Source organism: Pelmatolapia mariae, linkage group LG2 (genome assembly GCF_036321145.2).
Source record: "Pelmatolapia mariae isolate MD_Pm_ZW linkage group LG2, Pm_UMD_F_2, whole genome shotgun sequence".
In the NCBI taxonomy this organism is placed as follows: domain Eukaryota; kingdom Metazoa; phylum Chordata; class Actinopteri; order Cichliformes; family Cichlidae; genus Pelmatolapia; species Pelmatolapia mariae.
In genome coordinates this window covers 15,355,822-15,372,008 of record NC_086228.1, presented here as the reverse complement: position 1 = coordinate 15,372,008, position 16,187 = coordinate 15,355,822, and the positions used below count along the sequence as shown (strand labels likewise).

Sequence of the window (16,187 nt, the reverse complement as noted above, 5' to 3'; positions counted from 1 at the left end):
AAATTATCATAAACTTCATGTGTGTTTACTCTTCTTACACTCACCTTACACACTTACTATATCTCTAAGCAACTGCGTCATCACTGAGCTTTATCTTTTTGGCAGCACATTTTTATCCTGGTGCACAACAGTAAAACTATTCATAATGAAGAATTCAGGATCTCTGACGCTTTTGTTTCTACTCAAACATCTTTTAATGCAGACCTTCCCAAAGTGTGGGGCCCGCCCCCTAGGGGGGGCGCAGAGCCATGGCAGGCGGGGCGCGGGATGAAAAGGGGAAAAAAAACAAAAAAAAAAACGCTTGGACACTGCTAGCACGGTGCACCCACAGAAACGCAAAGCAGGAGATGAAGCATGGCTGAATATGTTTCCAAACCAACTTCATTCTAAGCCAAAGACCAGAAAATATGGTGAAGCATATCTGCCCTTTGGCTTCACCTGCACAAGTGCCAAGGTAGGTCTCCCCTGCAGAATTGCGTTTCCCTGCTTTGGGAGCACGCACTGGACAAACAGGATCCCACATTCTTGATTTTTAGTTCACAAACACTTGTTGTAATGACTAACTACTCCTGACATTTTGGAGATGTTAGCTCTTTATACAGTAAAGTTACAGTGGGATACGAATAATATCAGGCTGATCCTGCCACGATTTGTTCCCCCGGTTCAAATCACAGACAAACAGTATCCCATAGTTGTTTATGTTTTTAAACCCATTTTGCACAGAGAGGCATTTTTTGAAAAATGTATTGATAGCAATGTTGAATATTATTACACAGGAAAAAAAAAACAACTACACGTAAAATAATCACACCGTGACGCCTCTGCCTTTGTAAATGGAGGGACAGTAACTGCGTGTGTAAATGTAAGCGTGTAAAACCTGCAGATAGTCAGATTAACAGTAACAGTATTTCGTCTCTATCTGCCATTCTGCAATTCATCTCATGTAAACAATAACGTGACGTGAAAAAAGGCACATACCTTTGACGTTGGGTGACGAACTCTGTATTCCTCGTCCACACGTAAACGCAAAAAAGGAGTTTTAAAAAAATCTCCGTTTTCGGTGATTCGAAACGCCGTTTACTTGTGGACGAAACAGCTGCGTTTTCAAAAATACCCGTGTAGGTGTGGACGTAGCGTAAAAGAGTTAGTAGTTTATTTCATTGCTGCCTGTAATTTATTGCTGATTACTTGTATTTGCTTAATTGTTTAATAAATGTTTGAGGTGTGAAATAAATCGGAATGGAGCAAAATATGGGTGTGTGGTTGGAGGATGTGCATGTGTGCGTGCGCGCGTGCACGCACGGGGGTGGGGGGGCGCGAACATTTTTCTTGTAAAACAAGGGGGGCCTAGCAAAAGAAGTTTGGGAACCACTGTTTTAATGAATGACTTTAGTGTGAACACTGGATGGCGCTATTGCATCAGAGAAGGGGGGGAAAAAGCATTCATCAGTGCCATAAGTTAATCTCTTGTTTTGCACAGTTGTTTCCACAACAGATAATACGTTTGAATATCTATTTTTTGTGTAAACACCCAAGTTCTTCACTGTTGGGACAACCATTGTAGTTTTTGCTTAACAGAAAAAACCACAGCTCTTTATCTTATTTTCTTAGCTTTGTGCTCAGCTGTGCAGTGATTTAAAAAAAAAAGAGAGGGAGTCATGATAAAACTGGCTCACATCACATCTTCACAAGCTCAGCTCTTTTTTTTTTAACACTCATTTTGTAGTCAGCTCCCAGAATAATTCATATTTTTACAACTTTCAGTGTCTCCAGTACTGCTATTTTAAAACATGTTCTGTTCGTGTGTGATTTATTTTATTTTATTTTTTTTTAAATTAATCAGCTTCAGCTAAACTAACTGAAGGTAATGATGGGTGTTAGAGTTAACTGTTGTACTGCCATGTCTTGTGAATTCCTTAGTGTAGGTTATAGTAGTTTAGTTGAAGACCATTAAATAGTATTTGTACAGTAAGGTGTATTCCAATAACAACAAAATAAGTTCATTACAAGAAAGTCTTGTAATTAAGATCGTTAAACTATTGGGCTTCATCGTATTTTAAAAGTCAGCACCTCAGTGTCCATCTATGGAAACTGCTTCCCTTTGTGAAAAAAATCTTAATGCTTCGGAGTAGTGAAGTCGGGATTTATGGACAGTAAGCAGCCTGTGTGGTGAGAATATGAATGCAATGTATTTTTACTGCAGTAGTCAGGGGGAGTTTTGTGCATACAGACCAGTCACAGTTTACATGGAAAATATGCAGGATGTGTTAGAATGAAGCTCTAGGCCGCTCTTCCCAGCCACATATTAAATACTAAATGATCCTCTGGATTTGTCAGCCCTCCTCTTAACACGCTGCCACTGCCAGCCATAGATGTTTAGTAGTAAAAAAATGCAACTCTGACACATGTGGTCATAAAAGACACACTACTATCACTGCAGTATGTGACGTTGACACCTGTTTTTTTTTTTGTTTTTTTTTTCACCTTTCGTTTACTTGTTCACTATTTTAAACATTTCTGTTCAAAATACTGCACTAATTTGTCCATAAAGACAGATGTTCAAAGACAAGACTGAACAAAAACAGAACCATATTAAAAAGAGATAAATCTTATGAATAAGATAACTTTAGTATAAAGGAGATACTATCTTTAATATTTCATCATGTACTCTGTGTGTTATCACTCCCGGTTCCCTTTTCCTTTGTAAGGTTTATCTCATTTTGAACAGAAATGAATTCTTGTTCCCTGCCTGTGTTGTTCTAATGTTTCCTCGTGTGAGATTAAAAAAAAAGAAGAAAGAAAACAGAGCTTGTCGTGGTAGTGAATTAAATCAGCTGTCTGTGTACTTGGTCTTCACTCAGCTTCTTTGACCACACTGTTTGCTAGAAAAGCTCTTACTGATGGCAAGGTTAGAAAAGGGTGTTTTTATGTGTTGATGCTTTAAATGCTTGTATGTCTTCATGTTCACACTTTTCCCCTGGTAAAAATGTGTTTGTATTTGTAAGCATTTGTACCTTTTGGCATGGTGTTATAAGGTGTAATAACACATTTAACCTTTTTCATGTGTGCATGTTGATATATGTCTTAGCATGCCACAGTGCATTTACATACACAGCAATGGTCAAAGCAGGGCACTCTTGTCTCTCAGTATTAATGCCAATACTTTGTGTCTGTGTCTGTGTGTGTGTGGGTGTGGTCAGTGGGTCGCGGCTTCTGCAGCCAGCGCAGGTGTGTGACATGCTGAGAGGCCTGATCCTGGTGCTCTGCTTCTCCATGATGCATTATGTGGATTACTCCATGATGTACCACCTGATCAGAGGACAGTCCGTCATCAAACTCTACATCATCTACAACATGCTCGAGGTAACCCACACTTCACACATTGATGTCTAAAAACTGATGTCAATTTATACTTTGATCACATGTTTATATGCAAGGATGCAGCTGTTGCTCCTGCAAAGACATTACATCTGAGACAAACTAGAATTTTAACATTAGTTTTTACAATTTAGTGTGAATACATGTTTCAATTATTAAAACATGTAGTCATTAAATACAAACTGTATAGACATATTTTGTCTTTGTTTACATCTTACTTCTACTTTCCTTGTTTTGCCCTCCTTACAACAAATTTTACATTCCCTCTGTTTTATACGAATAGTCAGTTTGTTTATGCAGCCCGTGTATCAATACACTTCCAGTTTAGGGAAGTACCCAAGGATTACTACACCAAAGAGTGATGGTCGTGTTACGTGATGCATTTTATTGCTAATTGTTAGAACTTAAAGAGTGTGTACAGCAAGTGGTGGTCTACTTCTTCTGATATCCAGTGTTACCATTTTCATTTAAGGGCAGCCCATCCCCCTACAAAATAACCCTCCACCCCACCAAGAAGCCAAAGGGGATATAAATACATAAAAACAAAACAAAATTGTTATTTTTTACTTAATTTGTGTGCCCTCATTTCAGTTTAGCACAGTGTTTCCCTGAGGTTGACTGCTTGTCAACCTCAGGGAAACACCGGCATACATAATAAAGCTTAGCACTTCTCTGTGGATCATGAGCTTTATGTGGTTTTATAAGACCCTACTAGACCAAAAAATATCTAATGATGGTAATGACAGACAACCATATGAAGCATAAGGACAGAGCTGCAAAAATGTTGATCTAATTTGTGTCATAGTGAACATCTGATGAATTTGTGTATCTGTTATATTACAATGTTCTACTTTTGGGGGGAAGTGTAATTATTCTGATTGAAAACCTCCTCTAACAGCTTTAATAAACAATACCTGTTCATACAGATAAGATATTGATATATTATATTAGACATTACTAATGTAACTATTGTTATATTAAGTTAACTTGATTTCATCCTTCCCTCCACTGTTAGGTCGCAGACCGTCTATTCTCTTCTTTTGGGCAAGACATCCTGGATGCTCTGTACTGGACAGCCACAGAACCCAAAGAACGGAAAAGAGATAATATTGGAGTCATCCCTCACTTTTTCATGGCCGTCTTTTATGTCTGTATCCTTCCTGCTAAAGCTTCATAGCAGTGTTGTGAGAGTTTTGAGGCAAGTTTTAAAGTCATCAGTAAAGTACACCAAATTGGATTTTAAGGGCGGCATCTTCTAGTCTCTTTTTTTTTTTAGCTTCAGTTTTATTTTTGACAGATGATATGCAGTTATAGTCTCACATAATACTTGTAGTTTTTATTTTTCATTGTGAACTCTTCATTTCCAAGTGCCACTAGAGTGAAATTTTGTTTTGAGTTTCTTTTGGCTTGAGTGACAGACTGGTACTGAAAGGCAACAAAGATTAATTTTAGCTGTAGTCTAGAGGAAGACTGAAGCAAGGGTGTAGACAAAGCCTTAACATAATATAATTTTAGCTATAGTTTCCTTAAGTTTATAACTGTTACGTTTAATACATCTGTTGCTTGATGTAAGTTTTCATATGCTGAGATTTGTATTTATTATTTACTAAATAGCCTTCAGTGAAAGGACTAGATGTAATGCTGTTCAGGAATATCTCAAAGGAATGACTGCCAGTTATAGTTGTAAGATGCTGAGTTAAGTGTTGAGTGTGTTGTTTCAGGTCAGGGTTGGTCTGTTGAAGCACTATCTTACATTGCTTTTAATTCATTTTTAATGTGACTGAGTTCAGTGATCATATTGTTTGGTTTAGGTTGATTCGGATGTTGTTTTCCTGATTATCATTTCCTCAGTCCTTCATGCTATCCTCATCATGGTCCAAGCCTCTACCCTGAATGTCGCTTTTAATTCTCACAACAAGTCCCTGCTCACCATCATGATGTCCAACAATGTTAGTACACACACACACACACACACACATACACAGAGAGTGTTGTATAAAACACAATAGTGTACACCTGAAGTGTTTTTTGTTTTGCTTTTTAATTGCAATGAAACACTTATACAAACAGAAAAAAAGTATTTGCGTGATGGTGTATCCAGAAACATTAAAGCTGGTATATTAGTGATGAAATGTTGTACCTGCAACATGACCGTTATACTTTGTCTTCTGTTTTTATTTTTTGTCATAAAAGTGCTGACTACATTTCTGTCTTTTTTTCTTTTCTCTCAAACATAGTTTGTGGAAATCAAAGGAAGTGTGTTCAAGAAATTTGAGAAGAACAATTTATTCCAAATGTCCAACAGTGGTGAGCTATCCAGCGCCTTATCAAAAAATGCAGTACATTATTAGTACTATTTTAGAAAAGTACTGGTCTAAAAATACATAAAACATGTATTTTATTGAATTTCACATCCGCTTTGTCACCGTCAACAATTACACTACAAAAATAATCAATAAGAATGATTTGTTCGTAGTAACAGGTAAAGTTTAGAATCCAGACTAAATTATATACTTCGAAGTTCTCTGAAGCTTCTTTAAAACTGAATTATCCCTTGGAAATACTTGTACCAAAGTCAGAATGGTGGCGATAGATAGAGAGAGAGAGAGAGAGGAGGTAGATAGAATTTAGCTGATAATAAAGGTTATTGTTCACAGCAAAATCACGACAATAACATTTTTTTTTCTCTTTTAAAAAAATACTGTAGTTAGATGGCTAGATTCATGACATTTCTATTGGATATCTTTAAAAAAACTGATGGATGGATTTCAGTTACAGAATTGAATTAATCTTGTTTCATTGGGAAAGTCAATTCATTTTGCATTTTGAAAGAACAGTACAGCCAGTGTATTTGATTAAAAACTTTGGTTCTCTTTTTGTATTCCCAAAGGCACCGTTTTTTATCTTGATCATTCTTATTGTAATCAGATGACAGGGGAACACAACAACCCTGAATCATCTACCATTTGCCTCTCTGGTTACTCCATCCCAGTACAATGGCTGGTCATGGAGCTGGGCTCTTGTTACCATAAGATCATTTGTATGGATAATAGCCAAACCTTTGTAGCCACATTATTACAATTATAATACAGTGATGCTTATAGGATGTACTGCTGTAGCAAAATCCACTGTAACGTGAAATGCTTTTTGAAAATTCACAGATCTGTCTTGTTGACTCAAGCTGTTTAGATATTGAACTACAATAGACTGAAGACCATGTGTTCAGCTAAAAGGGAGATGCTTATCTATCTAATATTCTTACATAGGTTTCTCCATAGATGGGAGACTATAATAACAATTTTATCCCACAGATATCAAAGAACGGTTCACCAGCTATGTCCTTCTACTCATCGTTTGTCTCAGGAATATGGAGCAGTTCTCCTGGAACCCCGGTAATCATGTTTCCCTCCTTTAAACTATACTTTTATGCGCATTTTTATATTACTAGAAAAGTAAGTTGTTTTTTTTATCATAAATGTCTTTAAAAGTTAAAAAACAACAACAACAGGAAAAAAAACAGACTGGGGTCAGTGCTTGCCATGGTAAAAATGTTTACAAAAATCCTGAGCAGCTCCTTTCTTGCTGTTTCAGCTGATACATTGCAACACCTTGGGGAATTTTCTCCAGTAAACCTCAGTCAATGAGACGGAGCAAAGTGAGGAGTGAGGGCTGGGATATTTCTCTATGACAGCTCTCTGAAAAGTCAGCTCCTCCTGCCAGTCTCAAAGTCAGACACACAGTAGATGACAGATGTGGCTTGTCAGCTGAAATCATAACACTGATTTACTAATACCAGCAGAGCTACTGTTGCTAAAGAGGTATATAAATCACAAAAACCTTCAAACAACATATAATTTGTCAGGTGTGGCTCAGAATGGGCTGAGCTTTTCTCAGTAGAGCACTGAGTCTTACATCTTTTTATGTATGTGTGCATATAAAGTGTGTGGTTGTGTAATGTAATAAATTGGTTTAAAAAAATTGTAATAGTGAAAAATGACTAATCTTATTGATTCAAGTTTCTTAAATCCTTTATGCTTTTCTCTTTGAGTGACAAGATCAGGCTTAATATTGCTTTAAATACTCAGTTTCACACTTGCTTCCCTTGTTTTTCCTGCTCCGTTGTGTTTATATAGGAGTGTCAAACAGAAGCAAGTTGCCTTAAAGGGAGAGTCTGGTCTTAAAAAGGGAGTCGTTAGAATGTCTTGTTTAGGACAGACTGACTATGAGTATAAGACAAAGATTATTTTGACCTGTTGATCACGCAAAACTAATGTGGTTTAGTGAAACAGTAAAAATATTAAGGTGGACATCATCTTAATTAATATGAGGATTTGCTGTTTTGGTATTTTTGTATCAATATGAATCAAACACAGTGGAAAATGTTCCTTTTCTTTTGGTTATGTTTTAGTATTTTCTGTTTAACACCCTATACCATTAACTGAATTAATTAACTTATTTTTGTAATTGCTCCAGTGGCTGCCCAAAGAAAACTTGCAGTGCTGCAAGTCCAGTATATTCAGTGAAGGTTTGCAGTAATGTAAATTTTCTTTGGGCAGCCACTAGAGAAACAGACGCAATTAGAAGATGACTTAAATAATTTGGCTAATGGTGTAGCATATTAACATAGAAAATAATAAAACACAACCAAAACAAGGAGAAACATACATATACAAATATTGAAGGATTATTTGATCCTCCCAAAACTTTTGGCTAAAATAATTAACTTTTTTTTTTCCCCTCTCAGATCACCTGTGGGTGTTGTTCCCTGACGTTTTTATGGTTGTCACCTCTGAAGTTGCAGTTGATGTCATCAAACATGCCTTTATCACAAAATTCAATGACATCACTGCAGATGTAAGAACGGAACCTGCTGTTCTTTCTTTCAGTCATCACCATGACTTTGCATTAGAACATGTATGATACTATATGGGATACCTTGCCTTTTTCCTTTTCCTGTACTGTATTATTTTCTTGTCCATTTTCCAGGTGTACAGTGAATATAGAGCCAGTTTGGCTTTTGATCTCGTCAGCAGTCGGCAGAAGAATGTAAGCAACTGCCTCGTTTTTTCACATTGCCATCATTATACTTACATAAACAGCGTGGAGCCCACGCAGCTAATCAATTCAGTTTTGTCAAGTGCTGTAATTTATGCTCGTCTGTCACTGTGTAGGCTTGTACTGACTACAGTGACTCAGTGGCCCGGAGGATGGGCTTCATCCCCCTGCCATTGGCTGTTCTGGTAAGAGAGAATGCAGTCTGTTGTTGCTATTCAGGAACTAAATACCAGAATAGAGTTGGTCGTTGGCACACAAGCAAGTTTCAAAACTCCACAATGTTCTAAAAGTGTTTAATGGTGCTTATTATTGCTAAAATGAAATGTTTCCATTTTGTTTTCAAAATGAATAAATAATTCCATTAATACTGGTGTTTTTGTTTTTTTAACAGCTCATCAGAGTGGTGATGAGTTCAGTGAGGTTGCAGGGAGCACTATCATACACCTGTGTACTCCTCTTTTATCTTGGGTAAGTTTTTAGAGTTGAGCTGTATTGATTTTTGTTATACATCCAGCAAAATGAGTGAGCTTTTACCTCACTGAAGATCTTTTTTTTTGTTTGTTTTTTTGTTGTTGTTTTTTTGTTAAATACATGCAAGTACAGTTGAACCCCAGCTATTTGCAGTTCAGTAATCATGGATTCACCTATTCACCTTTTTCTGTAGGTGTAAACACAGCAAAATATCAATCAAATGTATTTGTTTTCTTAAAAAAGAACATTCTCCAAACAGTATGCAAATTTCAAATACAAAGCCTCCAGAAAATTAAAATATAGGCAATTATAAGCGTTTTTAGATGGGATCTCAAGTTTTCGCAGATTTGAGCTATTCGCGGGCTGTTGTGGTCCCTAACCCCCGCAAATACCAGGGCTCGACTGTAATTTAATCTGACCATGAAAAGTATCTTTAGGAAAGATTGATGACTGAAACTGGTCTTTGTGATACCCCCTTCTGTTTAGTAAACTAAATGCTTAACCCACTTAACATGACATGTTTTTTTAAGTCAGTAAACACTAAAATATTGGGATACTTTAATTTACTTATAGTGTGCTAGATATGCAGAGAACCTCACACAAACATCGTCACATGGTGAAGGTAAAAACATGGTTGCGTTGTCTCGTGGATGCACACTCACCCATGCAGGCACTGTCATAAACACACATTCATATTCAGAGACACACACAGTTACATAAGCATTAACATTGTGCTCTCACATCCACCCTGTGCTGAGTTGCTGATAGCCTTGCTCATTCTCATTTGCCGGATCCCATCGGGGCACGTACCATTGAAGAGTTTCCCTTAGGGTGAAGAATACAATGTTGTCATCTCTAGTGCCATCTCTGGCCTCCCCTATCCTCCGATTTAAAAATAGCCCTAGCTTGAACAGACCGCTGTGCCTTGGCAAAGATTCAGCTGCGCTGACACGCTCTGTCACAGCAAGCAGTGGTCCACAGACCCAAATGTGTCTGTCTCTCACTCATCACAGTATCAGACTCTCGGCCTTATAGCAAAGCCCACAAACACAGAAAGACAGTGCACACTAACATCCTGGCGTAAGTGGTGGGATGTGAACACTGGCGATTGAAGCCAGATGGTAAGAGATTCATTATAGCTGTGCCCTAGTTCAACATAGCATTGTGATAAAATTTCAGCACTAAATAAAACAAAGAAAGATTCAAAAAGCTATTATATGAATGGTAATTTGCATTAGAAGGCTGTGTTTTGATCAAAATGTAGACACCCAATGTATTTATTATTTAATTTAGCCCGCAGACTGGAAAAAGCTACAAAGCTGAAAAATGTTTGAAATTAAAGCTGATTTTAAATTATGGCATCACTTTAAGTTAGAGTAAGTTTTTTTTAATAGACTTTCATCTGTCCAGACTAGCTGGATGGTACATTTAAAGCTCTGTAATACTACCTGAAGAACAGGAAAAAAATGTAGTCTTTTTCTAATCAAATATCCCCTTTCCCTCCCCTTTCCTTTTGTAGACTGGTAACACTGAAAGTGTTGAACAGTATTGTACTCCTGGGGAAATCATGTGTCTATGTCAAGAGAGCCAAAATGGAAGACAAACTGTTTGAGAGGCCCTCGACTGCACCATCCTCCTCTGCCAAGAGCCCTAGCAAAGCTGACCCAGCCAGGTGCCGCACACCTTCAGGTAAAGAAAAAACCCCTCAAAAGATTAAGATGAGAAAAAACCTTGGTTATAATAAAAATCCCAGATATGTTATGGATTAATATTTTGTAAAAGCTATTATTTACACCCACAAGGATCCATAGGTTTCAGTCCCCATGGCATTCATGACTACAACACTAATTATCTCTTGAAGGGATTCAGCATGACTCATGAAACATTTGCATGCCAGAGAAATGTGAAAAGTCAAACAGAAAACTGTTTTTGTGTGAGTGGTTCTTTTTAAAGATGAATTTAATAGATAATTGTAAATTACACATAAAAGCAATTACATTTTATATCTATAAATGTGATGCTTTCTAAACAAGATGACATCAGCTGTGACCTCAAGCGTAGAGTATGTCACCAGTAGCTTAACCAGTCCGTAATAAATTATAATCAAACATTCAGAGCAAAGAAAACCGGAGTTTGACCTTGTCTAATGGTCAGTGCTACCAGTCATTTTACGTAATTATACATTCACATCAGCTTGATTATACTCACTTTTACTAATTACACTGTATCTATCAGGTGTCCAACAGTCAAGTACATGCAGAAAATGAAGCACTGACATAAATTATTAATATTTAAATAGCTACGGTACAAATATATCATAAGTATTTATTTGGAATTACATACACACCACCTTTGAACAAAAAACTTTTGGTTGAAACTTTTGTGGTATTTTGAAGTCTGAATCTTATTTTAGAGATATGAAAAATGCTGCGACCTGAGAGGGTGTTGTTTGGCTGGCAGGAATAGATATCTTGTAAATGAGACGTCCTGGGATTTAATTTTGTTGATGAATGTTTCGTATTGCTCTTTCTCCTACACAGTTGTTCTCTTTCTTCCTTTCTTTCTTTCATTTTTTTCAGCAATAGAAACCTGTAATGGTCTTAAAAAACAATTTTCAAAAGAAAACAATATTTTATTACTCTTTATGTCTCAGACTACCATTCAAAATAGCAATTTACATATTTGTTGAAGTGATGCTAGATATTGCTTTCAGTCTCATGCAATTTCTAAAGTCTTACCAAATGGGCCCCCCACCTAACATAAGAATCATGTTACGTTGATCTTTTTAGGTATCTAGTTGGCACTTAAATGTAAATGTTGGACATTTAGCTGACATTTAGGTCCAGACAAATGTGGCAACAGGTAAAACCCCAGCTCAGCTTCAGACATTTAGTGGAAACATGCAGAAAGTGGGGATCCTTGAAACCTTGATTTGATTTGATTTTTTTGGGTCAGGTAAGTCTTTTCAAGATTACAGGTTAGCACTTGATTAATTCCCTCAGCAGTTTAAAAAAAAAAAACTCTGTGATCCCAAAACTATTTTGCGGGGCAAAAAAAAATAAAAATCAAACAGTATACATAATGTTTTATCTACTTCCTTTTCTTTCCTTGATGCTTATTTCCAGAGCTGCAATGAATGGATATTGGTTATTGTGTAACCTGGTACATTATGCTGTTAATTACAAAATGAATCTGTTTTGCCTGGAGATGTTTTTGTCAAGCAATTAATAACTACTAATGCAACATTTGATTTGTTACAGTATAGAACTTCGACCTTTTGATTAGGTAATGAATTTAATTTGTCTGGGCTCAAAAACATACATTTATCAAATGTGTTTTGTTATTGAACTTATTGAACAAATTCTTCATTTGTCTTCTATATTTGATAGAATGGACATAGGTGGGCACAGTATTCTCTGGTAAATTATACAGACATATTAAGTAACAGTAAAAGTAGTTTGTAGATCCAGCACTACACTTAATGTAGTAAAACTTACAACGTTGCAGTGTTCTGTCATAGCACGTTGTACTGGATCTTCATCTTATGTCATATTCTAAGAAAAAGACTGTTCAACAAAAAAGCACACAACAAACCCTTCTCTGTATTCTGATATTTACACATGAATTTCCTCAAAACAGTTTAGTTCATAGTCTGACATAGAGTTTCACTGGTCCCGCACCTACGTTTGATGAAACACAGATTTAGAGGTGACACTATCTCCCTGTCATCCTCAGCCAAATCCCTGCAGATCTTTTCTCCCGTGTGTGCCTCAGACCCGCCTGCTGTGCCGAGGCAGGAGCTTTAAAATGACAAAGATCCTGATGGTGCATCATGTCATCGAACATCAAAAGCGCTCATGTTTCAAATGAATCTGGTTTCTCACAGAGCTCCAGCAACATGGCTTACAGCTTCACGCTCCAGCATGTAGAGTATAATAATAAATGCTTTGAGGTTGCGGGAAGCTAATGCAAGTCTCTTTATGCTTTCTTCATATTTAGCTTTTGGGATTTGAACCGTCGACCTTAAATACCATGCTCACTTTTCTGACATTAAACTACTTTGGTGGGCGCCTCAAGCTTTACCTGCTGCTCAACTGGATTCACTTCTGTTCATTTCTATGTCTTTGTCTTTGCAATGCTCTGCCTTCAAATAATACAAAGAGCTGCCATCTGCCTATACTGCATGTTTTTGTCCAAAGGGGAGAAATGTGTAATGAGCGGTTTCACAGTAGCCATTTCAAGCCAGATGGTGGTTAACTTTTATTAAAGCTCACATATCTCCAGAGAAATGGAGAAAGCTGCAATGTGTGACTCAAATAACAGATCTATAGATATATATTTTTTTCTAGGGTTGAAGGGAATGTAGCCCCTTCGACTATACCTGGAAAACTTAGTTAGGAAGTTAATATAAAAATTAGATAGTGGGATATTTAATAACAACAGACATCATCTGTCTGTCTGTACACAATTCACAATAAGCGCTAATTTAGTGCTTGATTTTTTTTGTTACATATCCTTGTAATGTGAAAGCTAGTGAAACAGATATCTGGTTCCTTAGCAGCTAAATGACATTGACAAAATTGACATGAGCATCTGGCCTGGTTGCTTTATAGTGGAAGACAGCTTAAGGCTAGCATGCTATGATTTTGTTCCTGCTCTGTGCCATTGATTATAAGGAGTTGAGGCTATTAGTGTGACTGATGATCTGTCCAGACTGTAGCCTCCTATCAACCAGTTTCTAGGATAAACCACAGCCTACCTGGGGTTGCTGTGGCTCAGGTGGTAGAGCAGATCAGCTACTGATTGGAAGGTTGGTGGTTCGATCCTTGGCTTCCCCAGTCTGCATGCCAAATATCCTTGGGCAAGATACTAACCCCAAGTTGCTCTCTGATGCGCTCATCGGAGTGTGAATGTTTATTAGTTTGCACTTGAGTTTAGAAGTGCTTGTATGAGTGGGTGTGAATGGGTGAATGAGGCATGTTGTATACAGAGCTTTGAGTACTCCGGGAGAGTAGAAAAGCGCTATATAAGAATCAGTCCATTGAATTGAACCTGTGACCATAATTTGGATAAGTGAAGTTAGGGCTGCTCAATTAATCGAATTTTAATCACGATTACGATCAGGGCTTTCAACGATCATTAAAAATGACTGAGCCGATTATTAGCCCCTCCCTCGTGCTTTACTCTCGCGCTGCTCCGTGTGGCAAATCGAGCGCACCTCTCTGCATTTCGAACACGTGTCACAACAATTAAGAGCAGCGGTCCCCAACCTTTTTTGCGCCACGGACCGGTTTATGCCCGACAATATTTTCATGGACCGGGCTTTAAGGTGTCGCGGATAAATACAACAAAATAAAACTAGTACCGGTACCGAAAAAAAGAAAATTTATTCATAACACACGTGAAAAGACCCAGGAAAACCGAGTAAACGATAAAAACGATAACAAAATAACGCTGAAAACCGATAAAAACCCTGAAAACTATACATTTCACACCTGAGCCTCAACTCTCGCGGCCGGTACCAAACGACTCACGGACCGGTACCGGTCCGAGGCCCGGGGGTTGGGGACCGCTGATTAAGAGAACCCGAGGGAAGCTCGGAAAGCTAAGGAGAAGTTATTTGGAGAGGAGAGTGACTGCTGTTGGTTGAAAAGAGAGGTAAAAAAAAACTTCAGTGGTGTGGAAACATGGGTTCGTGGAGTCAGACGTGGATCAAGTAGACATAGTGTGTAAACTTTGCTACAGTGTCGTAACTGCACCACAGAGCAACACTGCAAAGTTCACTAAACATAGATGTTTACATTTTTCATTTATTTTTTATATTGCAAACATTTGCACTGTTATCAGTATTTGCACACTATTTTATATTATTCTTTTGACAATCTTTAAAGTCATTATTCAATACATTGTTATTGTTAAATAAATATCGTCAAATAATCGAGATCTCAATTTCAGTGAAAATAATCGTGATTATCATTTTTGCCATAATCGAGCAGCCCTAAGTGAAGTGGTTAGGGAGATGAGAGGATGGCTATCAACTGATACTGTATTTTTTGTTTCTTTGTTTGTTGCAGAGTGATTTTTGCCATCAGGGTAACTGATAGTTTCGATTTTTCCATCTTCGGTGTAGAATCTGAACTGCTTTTACATATTTCCTCAGCATCATTGGCAAGTTTTGTGTTAATGAGGAACACAAGAATAACTGAGTGTACAACTATAGCAGCAGGGCATTCACTACATCATGTTTTGAGGTAGAAGACTCTGCCTGATCGGTTTATCAATATTTTGCTAATAAGAAAATGCTTCTAAAAGTAAGCCATTTGAACAATCACTGTTTTTTTAATACATTTATAGTTTTTATTGCCTGTATGATAAAATAGTTTGCTTTGCTTTTCCTAGGTTCCAGTTCAGGATTCTTTGAGTGTCATGTTTCTCTTATAACAGCTGTGATTATGCAAATGCTGACTGTTTCATTCATTACAGTTTAAATATATAATTTTTTTCCTCAGTTCAAATCAAAAAATATCATTGATGCTGTCAGGTCTCAGTAGAAAATGGCTTCTTTTTTCTTTTTTTTTTAAAAATTTGAACTGCCACACAATAGATAAGTTGTGAAAATGAGGAGCTTTGATTGGTCAGAGTCCACCTTTTCTGTCATGGAAAGAATTTAAGACTCAAATATGTGATATTCACCACCTAACAAAACAGCAGTACTGTGAAGCCTGACCCCATCAGAATAAATGAAATGGTGAAGGTTAGAAAGGGTGTGCACACCACTGACAGGTATGCCTCATTTTATATTCTTCACTGATTTAATGCTAAATTATTTAGGTAGAACCGAACGTGGAATTTTCCTATATTCTGTTTGCCTAAAACATTTGCTTTCTTTTGTTTTGTTTTGGGGGGTTTTTTGTGTTTTGTTTTTTCATGGCTTCTTTCATGGTTGATGTTTTTTTTTCTTTCATAGCTTAGACACACACATGTAGTGCGTGTCTAACCTACACAGTCCATTTGCTCAGTGTGTTGTAGTTTTCTCTCTAGTTAAATGTCTATTCATCTCTGTCTACAGAAAGAACCGAAAGTTTGCTGTAGTCAGATAGCCCGGGGCGAGGCAGTCGTCTCTGTGGACAGTCTTCTTGCTCAATTTTCTCTGATATGATGAATTATTCTGTTTAATTGATTTTCCTAAAGTAACTGTGCTCTGATCTCAAAGTGAAAAGCCTTTGCAGTGTTTCTCTAAACATAATGAAGTGAATTGTGATGAGGTCCAGCTGTGCTGTTGT

General features: G+C 37.2%; 1 protein-coding gene across 2 annotated transcripts in view; it reads left to right on the top strand.

The window, feature by feature from the left end:
* tapt1a (transmembrane anterior posterior transformation 1a) overlaps positions 1 to 16,187 on the top strand; it is a 29,084-nt gene that overhangs the window by 10,398 nt on the left and 2,499 nt on the right. For both annotated transcript variants that reach the window (XM_063493765.1, XM_063493756.1), the window contains 10 exons: positions 3,201 to 3,363; positions 4,394 to 4,529; positions 5,230 to 5,327; positions 5,616 to 5,685; positions 6,690 to 6,770; positions 8,123 to 8,232; positions 8,365 to 8,424; positions 8,550 to 8,618; positions 8,825 to 8,901; positions 10,424 to 10,593. In XM_063493765.1, coding sequence (XP_063349835.1) covers positions 3,201 to 3,363; positions 4,394 to 4,529; positions 5,230 to 5,327; positions 5,616 to 5,685; positions 6,690 to 6,770; positions 8,123 to 8,232; positions 8,365 to 8,424; positions 8,550 to 8,618; positions 8,825 to 8,901; positions 10,424 to 10,593 — 1,034 coding nt within the window. The remainder of the gene's footprint in view (positions 1 to 3,200; positions 3,364 to 4,393; positions 4,530 to 5,229; positions 5,328 to 5,615; positions 5,686 to 6,689; positions 6,771 to 8,122; positions 8,233 to 8,364; positions 8,425 to 8,549; positions 8,619 to 8,824; positions 8,902 to 10,423; positions 10,594 to 16,187) is intronic.